Below are 18,574 nucleotides of genomic sequence, written 5' to 3'. Positions count from 1 at the left end.
AGAGCTTGTGTTGACAGCTTGTGATGCAGATGGAGCCACGTCACATCCTGCCTGGAATCCCTGCCTGGAATCCCTGCCCGAGTCCCTTCATTCTCACTAAACCCTTATTGAGTCTAGCTCTGGTAAATAAAATATCACTGGAAATAATCGCTGTAGTGACTGTCCCAGGCTGGAGTACTGATGCTGAATTGTTCTGCTGTGTTCAAGAACCAGAGTTCTCACCTCCCAGGCTCTATTGCATTCTCTGCTCTCTTCTCCCTGTCCAAACATTTCCTAGAGATTGGCAAGGGTAAAATCTCTTCCAAGCTACTCTTGAAGCTTGTGAGCAAACATCTGTGCGATGGATAAAGCCACCTCCTGCGTTTTTGGTCCCAAGTAGCTGTGTTGGGTGACTCAGGCTCCCTGAGCTCACTGAAGTTGTGTCACATCTCACTTGTTTGAAGAAAAGAGCTGAGGGCAATGGGGAAGTGCCTGAAATTTCTTGTTTTGGATACGTCTCATTTCTTCATTTTTGTAGTGGAAGCATTGCTCAAAATGTAGACATTTTGCATTTTGGTTGTGTGGGTTTGGGATTTTTTGTCCTTTATTTTTTCAGAGGAGTCTCTGTGTGTGACAATTTCCCTTCATCCTCAGCCTGTCCTCACATTTATTTCACAGAATATTCTGAGCTGGAAGGGACCCACACAGATCATCAGTGGCTCAGACAGTCTTGCTCTCTTACAGCTAAAAATGTGGGTTTGAAAATATCTGATACCAGTCAAAAGCCTGTTTTTACAGTGGCAGGAGGGCTGTGGTGTAGCTGTCAAATTTATTTTGGAAGAACCAGCAGTACTGGAATGAAACAGAATTTTCCAGAGTGCCTGCACCTCACAATAATGACAATGGTACAACATTCCCAATGTTTTTTTTCCCATTTAAAAGTAAAATAAAGCAAAGCTCTCTTGCACATAAGCAATGGATGGGTCTGATAATGAGAATTGATACATAATAAAACTGTGACTTTCTTTTCTCCCTAATGAAGAGTGTTAATTTGCAGCTGTTGATTAGTAAAAGTGACTTCCACACTTCCATAAAGTCAGTTTAATTGGGAATAACCTTGCTTTTCCCAGAGAAGAGGCAAAGTAAAGAGAGATATTAAAGCCTCTCTGTTGTGGAGTGTTTGCCTGCCAGAAGAGGACTTAGCAAACAAAATAATGAAAAAAAAAATTACCATGTCAAAAAGCTGCTGTGATAAAGGGGAGGGATCAAAATGATGCAAGGTATCGAAACCACCTAAATGAAAAGCAGCACTGAATTTGCCTGCTTGATAGTCCCAAAACTCCAGTGTTACATCAGCTGTGTCTGTCATGCTTTCAGCTATCAATAATAGGTTCTTTTTGCACCTGCTGCCATCAGCACCTCTCAGTTATTATTACAGATAAAAACCTTACAACTGCTTTGGAAAGTATCGTTAATATGACTTCTAAAAGGTCTTCTAACAGTGATCTTTTAATTTGGGTCATTGCCCTCTTTCCTTTTCTAGTGGTAATTCCTTTTGTAAATACTACAGCAAATATTTTAAGATTTTTTTTCCTCCCCAATACCTGTCACAACTGGCTGTGTTAGAAAATATCAATAAATAAACTTGAGGTGATTTTTTCATGGGTGCCAGAGCTCTGGGAGTGTTTGGACAGCGCTCTCAGGGATGCTCAGGATTGTTGGACTGTGCAGGGCCAGGAGCTGCACTTGGTGATCCTGTGGCTCCCTTCCAGCTCAGGGTATTCCATGATTCTTTTATCCTCCCTATTCTCCTCACATTTTCAGTGGTTTTGTTGCTGAGCTTGTTCAGTTTGGAAATCAATGGTTAATCCCGCTGGGTTTATGATTTATTTGCTGATATTGGTGATAGGATTTCTGGGGGGAAAATGGCTTTATTTATCCTTCTCCTGTTTGTGAATGTTTGTTCAGCATCTTGAGGCAGATCTTGTAGTGGAGTCTGAGGAAAAGGGGTGGAAACATGGAAGTAGCACCAGGTGGAGGTATCTCATAAACCTCCAAATCCCATCACAAATTGCTCTGCAAGGGTTAAAGGAAATGTTATTTTTCCTTTTATCTGTGATTTTTAAACAGCTACCTAACAGAATGTGCATTTTCTAAAAATATGAGGGAGCATGGGGTTGCTACTAATGAGCTATTAGCAACATTTAATTTTTCTGTGTGAACACATTGATCGAATCATAGCTTGGTAATAAGTTTTTACTACTGTGTGGGCCGTGAGACATGAATAAAATCTTGTGCTGTTTGAGCTACTTCTAATATTTTTTCCTAGGAGTAATTAAAAGGTTGTTGCATTTTAAACATAGGATGGAAAGTGTAAATGAGTAACACTGGGCTGTGCCTCTCATGGAGTGGGGCAGAGGCAAAGATGTCTCACTCCTGGCTCTTCCTCAGGATTGCTCTTCCAGAATACTCCAGAATGGGGGAATGATTCTTAGCTGGAAAGGGAATTTTCACCTAGGTCTCCACTTCTTTGCTGTGTAGACTAACATGCAGAAGCTGGAAGGTGTTTCTGTGGTGATGGTTCTTTGGAAGAGTCACAGGTTTAGGTTGGAAAGGATCTTCAAGGTCTTCAACTGTTGTCCCACCACCAACCCATGTCCCCAAGTGCCACATCCACAGGGCTCTTCCATCCCTCAGGGATGGGGACTCACTGTCCTGGGCAGCTGTGCTGTCCTTTTCCTTATGGGGAAGGAATTTTCTCTAATCCAGCCTTAAACCTCCCTTGAGGCCCCCCCAGATCCCTTCCCAGCGCCTCTGTCCCAGCCTGGAACATTCCCAGCAGGAACCCAACCCAGGAATGCTGCTCAGAGTTCATAAACTCATCTCCAGCTCCATGATTTCCATTGTGTTTTCCAGTTGATGAGACCCAACTCCAAAGTGATATGTTGCTTTTTTATCTTCTTCTCCTTCTAGAGCTGGGATTAAATGCTGGAGAGATGGTTTTTGGAGTTCAGACTCAGTTGTTTATTAATTCTTATCTATGTTACATTCTCACAAGCTGTGAGTTCTAGCTAACAAAGTAGAAAATGGCTTTATCTCTCTACAAGGTCTTTTAATGATGAATTGTCCAATTATCAAATGACACCTAGATTATTTTTACTTTTAACCCAATAGCCAACCACCCGTGGCCCACAATGATTTTTCTGATCAATTACAAAACACCACCCAGACCCATGAGGATGAAGGTGAAAAAAGACTGGCCTGTGCCCTAAGTCCTCCATGTTGCTTTATATATATTACTGTATTCTAAACCATTAAATTCTAAGTTTTCCATGCTGTGATATCACACACTTGTATTCAAACTGCACACCCACAATCCCAGTGCTGTCATTCAGTTTTGGAAGCCTGTTCCATGGCCTCAGGTCAATGCAGCGTTTTCTGGGGGCTCAGTGCCTGTCAGCACAGAGAGTCTGAAATTCCCCGTGCCCAGGGTTCCAGCAATGATGTGTTGAGGAAAAGGGGCTCAGCAGCTCCCCTTCCCTGTGTGGTTACAGATGAAACCCTGCTGCTTTCTGACCTTGAATATGAAAATGTTGTTATTGATTTCCCGAGGCCGCACAGAATGAAACACGCGGGGACTGAAGGGTGCAATTAACATTAATAATTAAAGATGAGCTGCATTTGTCAATCTCCTGGTGTAATGCTCTGAGTAACAGGCTCCTCCTGGGAGCAGCCAGGCTCCTGCAGCCTTGGATGGTGTGAGCTGGGCATGCCAGGGTGGGCTCATACAGGAGCAGATCTTTCCTGGATCGTGGGAGCCCCGTCCTGACCCAGCGAAACACAAACTGGGATTCTCACAGCTGGGACAGGTTCAGCCCTGTCCCTTCCAACGTGCCCACCTCTGACTCTGTCACTGAACATTTGCTGGAGCTGTAGATGGCTTGCTTCTTTGGTTTTCATTTGTCTGACATAAGAGCAGAAATGGTATTTTAATTATCTTAAAAAAAACCCCACTTTCCCCCCCCCCCACCTTCTTTTAACAGAGCATTCAGAAGCTGGCTAGCCAATACTTAAAGAAGGACTGGCTTGGAATAAGAGCTGAGGAACGAAGTGATTATAGGTAATTTACCAGTTGGATATCTCGAAATTGCTGTATTTATCATTTCAATTTGTGTCATTATTTTACTTAACAATGAATCACCGCTTTGCTGTAGTTAATTTTTCTTTTCCCTTTGTAGTAGAGCATTGCCAGTTAAAAAAGGAGCTTTGTTTTCCTGAGATTAGTCTTAAATAGATGTTTATGACTTGAATATTTAAGAAGATGGGAGAAACAAAACAGCTTGATAGGACAACAACTGTAGTTTGCATCTGTTTGGGTATTAATGCTTGTATCTGAATATAGATTATAGTAAATAACTTTGAGGTTAGAGGGATAAGTGTGTGGATTGTATCATAGGAAAAGACAGGACAAGATTTCATTTTATGAAGCTGTTCTTTGTGAAGATCAAATCTGACAGCAGGGAGGAGGCAAAGCAAGAGACAGTTGTTTACAAAACTTTATTTCATTAACATGAAAGGTGGATAAAACATGAAACCAGAAATAACTCAGTTGCTCAAAGCCTTTGGACAGCACCTCCTAAATATTTGGAATAAGCTTTCAGATGCATTGTTTTAATGTCTTCTTTGTGTTCCAACAAGTTTTATTTCAAACAGGAAGACATTGACAGATTTGTGTTTGGGGCTTTCAGCACCCTCACATCGGTTGTGTGTTTAGAAAGAAATAAACTGAATTATCAGTCTCAAGTGTCCATAAAACACTCCTGTAACACCCAACCCCTCCTGTCTGCAGCTTGTTCTTCCCTTCCATGCCATGAGATCCCAAACCCCTCCCTACCCATCACCAAGTGCTGAACCCAAAATGTTTGGCAACAAATTGAATGACAAGATAGGAACAGGCAGGAAAACCTGTGGTTTTGGTACAACTTCCATTAAAAGTTTTGTTAAAAGTGGAGATATTTGCTAGTTCAGCCCAAAGGATTGTGCTTCAGATTTAGTTTTAAAAGCAGTCCTTGGAAAAATATGTGCTGCTGTCACCTAAACCAGCCCAGGAGCTGGATTCTGATCCTTGTGGAGGATGCTTCCAGTTCAGGAGATTCTATAAATCCAAATTTTCAGTGCAACACCTGACCTCCCTTTCTTCCTTCCCACACCCTCTCTGTGTTTCATTATTTCAGGAGCATGTACTCAGTTTGGAAATCACTCCTAGAAGGCACCATGCAGGTGGCCCAGTCCCGACTCAATATCTGTGAGAACTATAAAAACTTAATTTCTGAACCAGCCAGGAGTGTCCGGTGCTTTAAGGAGCAGCAGCTGAAGAAGGTATTTGTGCTTTAATAAATCCTTTGAACCTCTGTCATTTTTTATTGAGGAAAAACCAAGTTTTTTAGAAATCTTTTATTGTGGCACTTCTAAAATATGTAAGTACTTTTCATCTTAGAGATGTACATATCCAGTTTGTTGGAGAGGGATCAAAATTCTGAGCTGTTATCCCGAATTATACCTGCTTGGAAATGAGTCTGCTGAAAATGTGATACCACTTGGTCCAGCTTATCTCAGCAAATCTCACACTGTGCTGTAGAAATTGCATTGCATTGGATTTGCAGCGACAATTGCCAAGTGGTTTTTGTTAGAAAAAGTTGTGATTTTAAGAAAAGATGTGTTTGAAACCTGAAGGCAGGGCTTGAGCAGTGTGCAGGGTGGAGAGTGGACATTGTCCAGCCACCTCCTGTAACAGTATCACGAGTCAGTGTTCCAAAAGCTGCTTAATTATCTGTTTAATTATCTGTAATTATCCCTCCAGAGAAAATGGTGTTGTTCCAGTGAGCTGGGTATTATTTAATTGCTTGTTGCATTTGAAAGTCATTTTTGAGGGTGGTGAGCCCTGGCACAGGGTGCCCAGAGCAGCTGTGGCTGCCCCTGGATCCCTGGGAATGCCCAAGGCCAGGCTGGACGGGGCTTGGAGCACCCTGGGACAGTGGAAGATGGCCCTTGAATGACAAAAAACCCTCTCCAAACAACAGACATTTTAGCTGTCCTTGTTACAAAGTGGCAGCAGAGACCCAGAACTTACCTGGTTCTGTGTTCATAAAGTGCTTGGTTACAAATTTAAATAGATCCTCACCTAATGTGAGCTCCCAGTTTCTGAACAAATTATTCCACTCCTAGAAACATGTGCAGTATCTGGTGAGAGAAAAATGGACTTTACTAATGCTGTTTTACTGTCCTATGGAATTTTATTTTCATGTGAAGCTTTCCAAAGAATGTTTACAGTGCAATTCTTACTGGTGAATAATTGTACTTTATCCTTCTGCAGGTGGTGACAGTTCAGTGTTAATGAGTCAGCAGCAGAAGAGGGATCTTTGAATTTTTAAAAGTTCCTTTATTCCCGCACTTTCGAATCAGCAGAACGAGTTATTACAAATATCAGGGCAGTGTTCTGGTTCAGAGCATTCTAACAGTGATATGCTTTTCCTACAACATGGAATTATCATCCACTTGGCAGGATTCATTTTCCTACACAACCAGTTTATTGTTTTATATGGTGCAGTCTCTCACCCTTCCCTTTGAATTCCCAAACAGATAAATAACAGACAGAGAAATAATTGTTCTGACCTCCATTCAGACAAAAGCTTATCAAAATGAAAATCCAGTCAGCAAAATACTTGTAAGGTTACGTGGGAATACCCATCAAAAGTGACATCCAGTCTCCTGGCAATATTTTATCCTACAGGGATGCAAACCAAGATTATTTAATTCTTCTCAAATGATCTTTTTAACAACTGGGATTATTTAATATTTTAATTTTTTGATGCTGACAGGAGATTTTAGAGATGAAAATTCCCAGTGATGTTGCAAAACTCCAGTCCTTTTCCACGGGCTTTTAGGTGTTTGCCAGCCATCTGTTATATACAGATTTTTACCTTTCATTTTTCAGTGATGCGGACAGAGATCTCCAAAAATCCAAATTCTGCCACTCCCCAAACCAGCTTCTAGGGAATGCACCCTCTGGAGCCTGTTGCTTTATTGGTCTGCACACATCAAACAGTGGCTTCAGCGGGGATTTTTCTGTGCTTTATAGCAATTTGACAGCTTCAGGGAGAGCAGGATTGTGTGGTGAGAAGAGCAGCAATTCCTGTTGGCTTCCAGTTTGTTTTTCACAGGGGGCTGGGTGTTATTTTTTAGAAGGGGAATATGGGGAAGTGAATGGATTAAAGCACCTGGTTAGTCCTGAAGGAGGTTACATGCATTAATAATTAATAATAATTAATAATTAGTGTAATGAAGAAGCTGAGGAGTTCTGGAGGGGTGTTCAGCACCAGGGCACTGGAATGAGGGGAGCCAGGGGGTGATGATGATGATATGAAAAGAGCTGGGACCTTTGGGGTGGTGTTTGAAGGACTCGGAGGCAAATTGGTCTCCTTGAACTCACCCCTGGTGCTGCTGGAGCCTTCACTGACCACATCCAGGCTGTGATGCCTGTAATTAAATAGAAATCCGCTGGACTATCAATCTCCTGTGTGCTTAATCCAGTTTGGGTACAAGAACATCTTTAGTAAGCTCTTCTAAAGAGAGTTTTAATTCTAGACATTGATGATTCACAGTGGTTTTCTTACCTAGATCCTGCTTAGCACAGATCCTTTCCCACTTTTCTGGGTTTTTTCTTAAGCTGGCAGGGTGTCTGAAGAATTGCTGAATATAATAATTTTTCTTCCTGTTGTGTTGTGTTTTATGTGGCAGCTTTTGCCTCATGTTTTAAATTTTAAAGAAGGAAAGATTAATCATTTTTTTTGGTATCACTTCCAGTAGATTGCCTTTGTATTTTTCCCTGTTGTTATTCTGATGACTTCAACTGATTACCTCATCCAAAGCTTTCAGAACCTGATCATTGATTTTGAACAGTTTAAACAGCAGCAGAAAGAAAGAGAGAGAGAAGGTTTTATGTTTTGATCAGTTTTAAAGGACCTGCATTAATAATTGACCAGGAGTGACTTGAAGACTGCATCCCTCCCTATAAAATACCATAAAAAGCAGCAAAGCAACGATGGTAACATTATTTGCATGCAAAGAAAAAGTAATATTTTCTTTCCTGAATGCTTTTTTTCAGTGCGTGGACCAACTGACAAGGATCCAAGCTGAATTACAGGAGACAGTCAAAGATTTAGCTAAAGGCAAAAAGAAATATTTTGAGACTGAACAGATGGCTCAGGCGGTGCGGGAGAAAGCTGATATTGAGGCCAAGTATGTTTTTATAATGGCATATGTAGAAATAATTGCAGCCCCAAAAAGCACGTTTGTATCAGGTTTTGCACTCGATATTTGGCTTTCAAGGGGATTCTGCCAGGTTTGCTTTGCATTTTGCTTCTATACATTGTTGTAGCTATTTCAGGCACACCCTGAGAGGAAATTAGAACTTGTTTGTGTTGGTTTGTTTAGGAAGGAAGTTCAAGTAACAGCTTTAATTTGGCGTTTTCTATGGGCACTTTTGTGATATTAAAGCCTCCTGACTTCCTTTTCTGTCCACACATCTCAAATTTGGTATCAGTTTATTTAGAAGTGGAGAGTCAACAGGACACTGTGTTTCATTTTTCGAGATAAATTTTTGAGGCTTTAGGTTTTTTCCTGTTCCTTGACATCCCAAAGAGGGTGATTTCCTTCCTTCCAGGAAAACCAGTAACACATGTTTTGGGTTTGGAGTCTGGCCTGTCTTATGGGAATTTGCCACAACCCCCTTTTTTTGTTTGTTTGTTTGTTTGTTTTTGGTTTTGTTTTGTTTGTTTTGTTTTGTTTTGTTTTCAGAAGTTACTCAGAATTGCTCTCTGGGAATGAAATGATGATTTCCTTAGAGATCTTTTCTGTCTTTCTGAGAAGTTTATGAGCTTTATGAAAAGCACTTTAATAAAATTACCTATAGTACCTGAAGAAAGTAAACAAACATATAAAAACAACCAAAAATTTGGGTTGTGGGTTTTGGAGCAGATTTATCCTGCAGTGTTACTCAGATTAAAATAGCTGTTGGCTTGATTTTGTTTTCTTATTTACTTTTTAAATCACCATCCTTCAGACAGCTAAAAAATACTTTTGTAGCAATGTTGTAAAGGCAATCATTCAGTTTCTTCTGCTCATTTCTGTTCCAGGTCCAAACTTAGTCTTTTTCAGTCAAGAATAAGCTTGCAGAAGGCAAGTGTGAAGGTGAGTATAAAATTTGGATTTTGCTGCTCCTTTCATGAGGCAAATGCCCCCAGTTGGAATGTAGATGTGAGGGACAGCTTGGGGGGGAAATTGGTAGGACAAAGGATGAGCCAAGAGCATTCTCTGGGCAGAGTAGAGAATTATATATGGAATATGTACAAGGAGTTCTTTCTCTAATTAGAGTTAAAACTGTTCTTTGAAGACCACGTGTGAAATTCCAACTGCAGGAGAGAAAAATCCAGCAGGAATCCCTGAGGAAGACTGAAAACCTATAAATACCCTAAAGTTTTCCCTGTATTAAGACATGTACACACAATTAATTTGCTGTTCATGTGTGCCTGGTCATTCAGAGTGTGTTTCTGAGCTGTGTCTTTGCTTGTTGCAGTTAAAAGCCCGACGGTCTGAGTGCAATTCCAAGGCCATCCATGCCAGGAATGATTATCTCCTCACTTTAGCAGCTGCCAATGCACACCAGGATCGCTACTATCAAACAGACCTGGTGAACATCATGAAGGTAAGGAAGCTCCTTCCTGCCTGCCACTGGGCACTGGGAAAATCTGGGAGGGTACAAAGTCCTGGATGGACTTTTCCAGCGAGCTGGCACAAATGAGAGGGAGGGTAGAGCCTGCAGTGGTGCCTAAAAAACCTGGAACCAGGCCCCAAAACTGAGCAGTCACTTTTCATTTTTTAGTTCACTTCTTTTCTGAAAAACTCACTTGGATAAAACTCATTTGGATGAAGGACTAAAAAAAACCTGACTGAAAAACTCACCTGGATAAAGGAGCTAGGTTTGTCAAACCTGACATTTTCCTGTTGTAAGGAAACTGGGGATTGTTTTAGTACTTGAGTACCATATCCCATAATCTGTTTTATTTTGTATCTGATCAGAACACTTCTTTATGGTGTGATTAATGAGCTAGAGTTATTAAATATCTTGGTTTCCAAACTGTGGATTTTAGGGAACAGCAGTCAGCATTCTTCTTCTCACCTGTGGCAACTTGCCAGGTCAAGGCAGGAGTAGCTCCTTGAACTCAGAGGAAATGACACACTTCAAAAAGTTCAAATCTGATTGCTCTCAGTTGTTTTTTCTTAAATATCACCCTAGAATTAATGAAATGTACACTGTTCCTGTGTCTTTGAATTCGAGAGTTACAGATAAATTGTAAAATCACCCACTTCACACTTGATCTGCTTGCATCTCACATGTTGACATTTTCAAACTTTATTGTCATTTGCTCTTTACAAACTATTTCCAGGCAGGCTGACTTAGAAGTCTGTCATTTGCATTTTGAATTGCTTTATTGGAGAAATAGCACAGAGTTCTAACAAATCCTTGTATTATCAGCATGCCTTTGCATTTTGGGAGGGGATATTGATATATTGATATGGAAAGCAGGTAAGGGAGTTAAAAAATGAGAGCACCAAAGGAATTCTGCTTTTCCCTGTGTGTGTGCTTTTCTGTTAGTAAAATGTGAATATTTGTGTTGACTAAATGTTTAGTACATGGAAATGCTTGTAAAGAACTTCCTTGTGCTGGTGCAGATAAAATTATTAATTGATGCTTACAGAAGATAATTCCATACTTACATGCATGGTTGGCTGTCACCACTTAATGCTCTTACTTGGGAGCAGTTCCAGAAGGGAATTGAGTACGTTCACAACAAAACAAACAAAAAGGGTGTTTGAAATCATTTTCAAAAATGAGCAAATAGCCTTGGTAATTTTTTTTCATGCCTTTCCCAAGCTGAACCTTTTTTTTTTTCATACAGAAGAAAACCTTACAGCTTATTCTTTGATATAAATAATTGTGGTTTAGTGAAAGCCTAAGTGCTTTCATCCAGCCAAATTACTCTGGAAGGGAAGGACAACACTCAGGGCTTCTTTTTCTGCATCTCTCAGATATTTATAGCAGTTGAATCTCTTTGTCTGCTAAACAAAAGTGTGCTTTTAATGAAGAGCTGTAAATTCAGGTCCCTTGTGCTGTTGGTCATGAGCAGAACTCCGTGGGAGCACACCCAGGTGTCCTGGGAATGGGGTCATTCCCTGGAGCAAGGCAGAGAAAATAGCAGGCAAAGTCCCAAATTAAAGTGGCTACTGGAGGTTTTAGGAGAGACAGAGGAAAAATGTCCAGGAAAATCAAGGATGATGCATCACTGGACTCCAGTTCCTTCATCCAGGAGCTCTAATGTAAATGGAAGTATGAAACTGCTTAAATATATAAATAAATGTGACAGAAACAGCAGCTTGTAATCTGGAATGGGATTTGCTGGCAGGGTCCTGGTTTCTCCTTTTCCTCCTGAAATTCCTGTGTAAAGTAGAGAAAAAACTGATTATTTTATTTAGCAGAATGATTTAACACAAATGGAAAAGGAGCTGGAGAGAGAGGGGACCAATTGAAGGTGAAGAACCATTCAGTGTAAGCAAATGTACAATGACTGAGAAATTGAGCAAGATCTTGGCAATTTTGGTTGACCAGGCAGAAAATACATGGAATTAATGTTAAAAAGAGAAATGCAGTAACTTGAGGGAAAAAGTGCTGCCTACAGAATAAAGAACTCTGAGTAGCCATTACCATTTTTGAAAGAGATGCTAGGACTGGAAAATGGAGTGAAGGATAAAGAAATGGAGACACCTGTGCAATGTTTCTGATCTCCAGGTGAAATCACTGGGAAGGGAGGATTTTGGAAGGCAGTTTCACCCTTCCAGCACAGTTTTTATTTCAGTAGGTTGAGTTGGTGGCGTGACCCAGTATATATTACATGGTGTAAGCAGTTGTGGTGTGTAAACGAAGCATCTTTGCTGCTGTGTTGTGATTAATATTCTAAAAATGTGCCTTTTATCTCAGTATTAGCAAGTCCTTAGGTATTCCTGCAGTGCCACGTGCTGTCTCTAAGTGTTTCCCCATTTAGCTGCCCTTGAGCTGATCTTTGAACTGCTCAGGGCTCTCCACATTTCTAAATCACATCAAGTATCTCCTCAAACTATTCAGATTTTGGGCCCAGTGCCTGTGTTTCTAGTTATTACCCAAAAAAAAGATAAAATCTTTAGAGATAGAAAAAACCACACGAAAACTTTTCAGCTTGGCTGTTTTACTGTGTATGACATTTGCAGATGTGTCAGAGGCTGTTGCTGTTTGCATCCATCATCAGCAGTTTCTCCATGGATTTTGCTTTTCGTGGAGTTCTTGTTTCCAGAATTAGGAGGGAGCTGTGTGGGCTCTGCTGCCTCTGGCTCGTTGGCAGCCAGGGCTGGCTTGGCTGGAGCTCTCCCTGGCCATGACGTGCATCCAGCTGCTGCTTTGGGCTGGAGCTGTGGCCCTGCACTCCCAGACCATCCCTCTGCACCATCTGCATGTGCAGACAGTGCTCACTTTCCTAGAAAACCTTTCTAAACTATTCTAAAACTAATCTTTAAAGGTGTTACTCAGCTCTGACATCAGCTTGGCTGCATTGATAAATAGTGGGTTAAAAACTCAGCTGATGTGGCTGCCCCTTCCCATCTGTTTTCTCCTTATATTAAATTTCCTTTTATTTCAGTAGGCTAAAAGGTGTCTGACTTAGCATAAAATAGAAAAATAGTGTTTATTATTGGATGTGGACATCCAAGGTTGGTCCTGGCATCCCGTGTGAGTTGAGCTGAACACAGGCAGGTGAAATTCTTGCACAGCTTGTCTTGCTGACAGCCTGGAGAATGGATCTTTGTAACAGTGAAATCCAATAAAAGGCTGTAATTGGTGTTGGAAAAAGAAGGGGTGGGGATATCTTGCAGCCACAGTGTTGGTTTATGCCTGCAGGAGGTATTTCCAGGCTGTTGGGAAAGTGTGATGTGTGCTGGGCACCTTGGGCTGCTCCCAAGAGGAAGCTGCTGCTGGGCTTGTTCCGTGTGTCTGGCTCTGGAATGCTGCTGTGGTGCAATCCCGTGACAAGTGAATCACAAATCCACCTTGGGGCCTTGTTTCATTTTCTGTGACAGGCAGCAAAAGGGGCTTTTCCAAGGCAGGGTTCCTGGTGCACACAGCTCCTGCGAATTTTTGGTGGTTCAGAATATGTTTCTTAATTTTGCAACATTTTTATGCAGAGAAGAAAAAGTGATTGGCTCTGCTGTGTTTGTAACTGTGAAAGCCATCACAGACTAAACAGGGATGCTTGGAAAGAAAATACAAAATGCTCTCAGCTTTTTTAATAGGATGAAGTATTGTTCCTACTCTGCCTTCCTAGTTTTCCAATTACTCACTTTAATAAGGAGCAGAGCCGTACTAGGTCTCTATTCAGAAAAGATTTGAATCCTTTTGCCTTTCTTTTTATCTGTCCTTTATGCCCATTTCAATCTCTGCAGTGAAATTAAAACCCCTCAAAGCACAGACTAAATAAAGCCTGGTAATGTTTTATTCTTTGCCTGTCTCCTGACAAGCTGCTTAGGAGGAGTTGCCATCGCCTGAGTGTGAAAGTACAGTCCACAAACCCTTTTAAAAATAAGTTGTCTGCCTGGTGCTTAGGTTTTAACTTTAAACTGAGGTCAGAAGGAAGTCTAAGATGATGGTGGAAGTCAAATCAGGACTGTTTTGATATTCATCTTAATTCATCTGTGCTCTGAATTCTGAAAGTTCCCCTTGTGAACCACCTCAAAGATGACATTACACAGCAGCTTACAATGAGGAAATGTCAACATGAAAAAATGAAGTGCAGGTGTGCTGGACACTTGAAATGGTCCTGAGATTATTTAAAGACAGAAAGAAAGAGGGAACAAAAACTTTCATTTCAAAATCACAGAGTGGTTTGGTTAGAAGGGGCCTTAAAGACCATCCAGTTCCAACTCCCTGCCACGGGCAGGGACACCTTCCACTGTCCCAGGCTGGCCTGGAACAATTCCAGGGATCCAGGGGCAGCCACAGCTTCTCTGGGCACCCTGTGCCAGAGCTGAGGAACTGCTTACAGATCGTGCTGCATTTTTTATGAACACAGAAAAATTCTGGAGAAGTTAGCAGGCAGTAGCAACAGGTATTTCTAAACTAAGCTCTTTTAAAAAGAAATATGTCATGGCTCATGTGGGCTTAGGTTTGAGGGAGAAGGGTGTCAAAAGCTGCTGCTTTGTGTTTGTGGTTTCGGTGGTTTCTTTTATCCTCTTGTAATTATCAGGCAGCTTTTCTGGTTTTTTCTGTACTTTCCAGTTAGCTTGACACGAGGAAGTGGAGTTGTGTAATTTGGCTCTTGTTCTTGATCAGAGTTCTTGTGATGATTTGGCAGGTTTGAATAAAAACTTTGTTACATCATTTTCCTGCAACTGCCCTTTGCTCAGGTGTGGGTGACACTGGCAACACAAGTTCCAGCAGTGCTTTGGTAATTGGAGAGGTTAGTTTATAAAATTCCAGGTGAAGCGTGGCTTTTCCACACCCTTGCCTGTTTTTAAGGACTCTGATGGAGGAAGAGATCTGGCTGACTTCCAATGAATGAGCAACCTGGTGTCCTTGACCCTGCTCTGAGTGCAGAGGTTGAACCGTATTATCTATTTCATTTATTTATTGATTATTATTATATATATTGAACCACTATCACGTATTCCCTTTTAAACCTGAATTTCTCTCTCATTCCTTAAACCAGCATTTTTTGGTAAGGAGGTTCTCCTTGGGGTTCCCTACCTTCTGCTTTCTGGTTTTGTTTTTTTTTTTTTTCTGCAGTTAAGTGCATGAGTTCCAGCAGTGCTGGAACCTTCAGGTTCTGGTGAGCCCTGGTTTTTATTTGTTAGAATGGTTGGCAGTTTTTGCGAAGCTCTGCTGACTTTGTTTTCAGCAGAGCCATCCATCACTGTGCCCGTGCACTTTCAATGATCATTTAAAACAAATTGGAAATGCGGGTTCCAAACACGACTTGCACAAATGAGATCCAGCTGGAGCTGGCAGTGTTTATAAAAATGGCCCCAAATTGAGGACTTGGTGGCTTTCAGTTAATAATTTGCTTTATGCCCTGAAATTAATAGGATGTGTGTGGCAAGGGGTTCTTTCCCCTGGTGGCTCTGTCTGAATTGAAAAATAAGTTGACACGGTAGCTGGAAGTCTTAAATTGGCTCAGGATTGTTATCCCAGCACTGCTGTGTCTTGTAGAAATAAAAGGGTACCATTTGCATCAGCACATATTTCTGTAGCCTCTGGAACAAGCAGAACCAGTATTATCACTGTAAGAAATCAATTTACATCCACGTTATTGTTTCAAACTTTCTGGAATGATTTAGAAGTACCCAGGGGATTCCTTTTTTAAATGGAAAGTCTGCCCCTCAATGAAAAAATAGCATTAAGATAAAGTAATTCTGAAGTCACCAGGGGTTTCCATTTTCTTCTATAAATCTCTTTTATTATTTCAATGCTACCAATTCTTTTAAGATCCTGTAAAACTCCCTTAAAAACGCAGAGGGGACTTGTGCAAGTGAAGGAACTATTGTTTCACTTCCTGGCCTTGTCAGCTGCAAGCCACAAATATTTTGTAATCCCAGTTAAAGCAGCCGTGGATGGCATTATCTGCAGCATCAGATGGGCACAGGAACTTTCCTTCCCAGGCAGTTCAGGAGTGTGCTTGGCCTCCTCATGGTCATTCCCACAGGATGCAGTGCCCCAGGAGATGCTCACTGTGGGTTCCACAGCAGCTGGTCTTGATCCCACACTGTTTTCCCATCCAGGGACATCTGTCTCTGTGTTGATGTACACATCAAACCTGGGGGGAGGGAGTTCCACATGAATTATTAGATCATCAGCACACAATTGTGGTCACTCGTTTGGTGTTTTTGTTAAATGCTCATCTCTCACGTTCCCAGTTGAAGAAGTGCCTTAGAGAATTTTGGGTGTTCACAGCCCATGGAATGTGTGCTAACTCCATTTGGGAGCACTTGGATTCCAGCTGACTGTGAGTTAGTGTTTGCAGGGAAGTGAAAAGAGGATTGGCGCTGGAAATGCAACTTCTGGTGTTAATTTTGGTAAAACCACAAGCGAGGGAGGTTTATGGGCCTTACCAGTGATTTGCACCAATAACTATGGTGTATGTATGTCACAGAATCATAGAATGTTTTGTGTTAGAAGGGACCTTAAAATTCCTCCAGTGCCACCCCTGCCATGGCAGGGACACCTCCCACTGTCCCAGGCTGCTCCAAGCCCTGTCCAGCCTGGCCTTGGACACTGCCAGGGATCCAGGGGCAGCCACAGCTGCTGTGGGCACCCTGTGCCAGGGCCTGCCCACCCTCCCAGGGAACAATCCCTTCTCCATACCCCCTCTAACCCTGTCCTCTTCCCCCCGGTTCTTACATTTCCAATTATATTTGTAATTTTTCATAGATAAAATATGCATTTTCAGTTTCCAACCCGCCACTCACCCCCTGAAAAATCACGCTGCTCATCACGCAGACTTTTCATGCGACCTTGGGACACAGGAGTGGGTCTGAGTCACGACTATTTCTGTAGTGAAGATGAGAAAGTGTGATGGTCACATTGTCCTGGTGACAGTCAGTTTGTCCCACCTCGTGTTTCAGTCACAAATGAATGAATCCCTTGGTGAAGCAGTTGACCCAAAGAAGCCCTTTTATTTCAGGGATCCAGGAGTTTATTCCTCCATGCCTGGGCAGTGTGGTGTAAAAGCCGCATGGCAAAGTCTAATAATACAGAACTCAGGGCAACTTAATTGTCTTACAACAATGACCATTTTTTTCATGTGTGACCTGACTGACTTTCCAGTGAGGTTTCCTTTGGTGTTTTCACAGAAATAACTTAAGAAAAGGGTTGATTGTAGAAGCCCAGTGTGATTTTACAGATGCTTATCAAAGTAGAGTCATTCCCCCTTGTCCTGTCCCTCCATCCCCTGTCCCCAGTCCCTCTCCAGCTCTCCTGGAGCCCCTTTGGGCCCTGCAAGGGCTCTGAGCTCTCCCTGGAGCCTTCTCCTCTCCAGGTGAGCACCCCCAGCTCTCCCAGCCTGGCTCCAGAGCAGAGGGGCTCCAGCCCTGCAGCAGCTCCGGGGCTCCTCTGGGCTCTCTCCAGCAGCTCCAGGTCCTTGTGCTGCTGGAGGTGGGGTCTCACCTGAGCTCTAGGGCAGAGGGGCAGAAAGATCAGGGATGAAATCAGGGATTTAAGCTGTTTGTAAAACAAGGAAAATGACTAGAAAGAAAGAAAGAAAGAAAGAAAGGGAAAAAAAAAAAAAAAAAGTTCTGAACCCTTGCTAGAAAGAGGCAGTTTAAGGATTAGGACTGGCAATGAGTTACTTGAAAGGAATGTAGGAGAAATCTAGCTTAGGAGGGCAGCAGAAAATCTAAACACCCTCCCCCGTCCTCTCCCCCCCTTTTTTTTTTTTCTTTCCTAATTTGAAGATTTTATGTAGAAACCGTTTGGGATTTGAATGGCACTTGGAGATATTTTGGTCAGCTCTCATAAACCCGCTCATTCTGAGCAGGAAATGAAACTGCCATCTCATTTCAAAGCCACACTGCAACACAATGAGAGCAGTTCCCAAAATACTCCTCTGTGCCAGACAGCAGCCCTGGAGCTGCTCGGGGACAGGCCCAGCTCAGGAAGCACCTGGGCTGCTCCGCCTGGGCGGCAGGTGGGGCGACCGCGCTGTAACTGGAAACACGCAGCATTCCTGGTCTAGGATTCATGGAGAAATGCATCCCTTCATGGGGTTTTGTTTGCTTGAGGGCTTTGTTTTTAGCTACTCCTGATTCACTGGAAGAATTGAAGAAGCAGGGAAAAGTTACTTTTTTTCCCAGTGTTTTTTTTCTGCTGTTAGTCGTAACCACCCAGTGTTTCAGTGAGTTACCTGGAATGGACGTGTTTCCATTGAGACTGGGGGGAAAACTCGTGGATGATTGTTAAAACTGAATGTGTGTGCCCAGGTTTTGTCCTGTTAAATGAGATAATTAAACTGGTAATTGTCCTGTTAAATGAGATATTAAACTGTAAAAGTTACTGAAAATGTGGAGACCGCAGAGCCCCCTCCATTGCCTAAAGGGGCTCCAGTAGAGCTTGGGACAAGGGATGGAGGGACAGGACACAGGGAATGGCTTCCACTGCCAGAGGGCAGGGTTAGATGGGATTTTGGGAAGGAATTGTTCCCTGGGAGGGCAGTGAGGCTCTGGCACAGGGTGCCCTGTGGGTGTCCCTGGATCCCTGGAATTGTCCAAGGCCAGGTTGGACATGGAGGCTTGGAGCAGCCTGGGACAGTGGAAGGTGTCCCTGCCCATGGCAGGGGTGGAATGAGATGATTTTAAGGTCTCTTCCCACCAACCCATCCTGGGATTCTCTGACTCATCTTCTGTCGTCAGTGGCAGGACAAAACATTTCTGAGTGACTTCACTAATGAAAGCAGTGGAAGAATTA

General features: G+C 42.3%; 1 protein-coding gene across 1 annotated transcript in view; it reads left to right on the top strand.

Moving 5' to 3' along the window:
- The window catches only part of FCHSD2 (FCH and double SH3 domains 2), a 120,993-nt gene that overhangs the window by 57,738 nt on the left and 44,681 nt on the right, over window positions 1-18,574 (top strand). Inside the window, exons 4-8 of the mRNA XM_063419352.1 lie at window positions 4,023-4,099; window positions 5,214-5,358; window positions 8,144-8,277; window positions 9,174-9,228; window positions 9,614-9,742. Coding sequence (XP_063275422.1) covers window positions 4,023-4,099; window positions 5,214-5,358; window positions 8,144-8,277; window positions 9,174-9,228; window positions 9,614-9,742 — 540 coding nt within the window. The remainder of the gene's footprint in view (window positions 1-4,022; window positions 4,100-5,213; window positions 5,359-8,143; window positions 8,278-9,173; window positions 9,229-9,613; window positions 9,743-18,574) is intronic.

This window comes from Prinia subflava, chromosome 25, assembly GCF_021018805.1.
Source record: "Prinia subflava isolate CZ2003 ecotype Zambia chromosome 25, Cam_Psub_1.2, whole genome shotgun sequence".
NCBI lineage: Eukaryota > Metazoa > Chordata > Aves > Passeriformes > Cisticolidae > Prinia > Prinia subflava.
The sequence above is the reverse complement of the archived record's forward strand: the minus strand, read 5'-3'. Positions and strand labels throughout refer to the sequence as shown.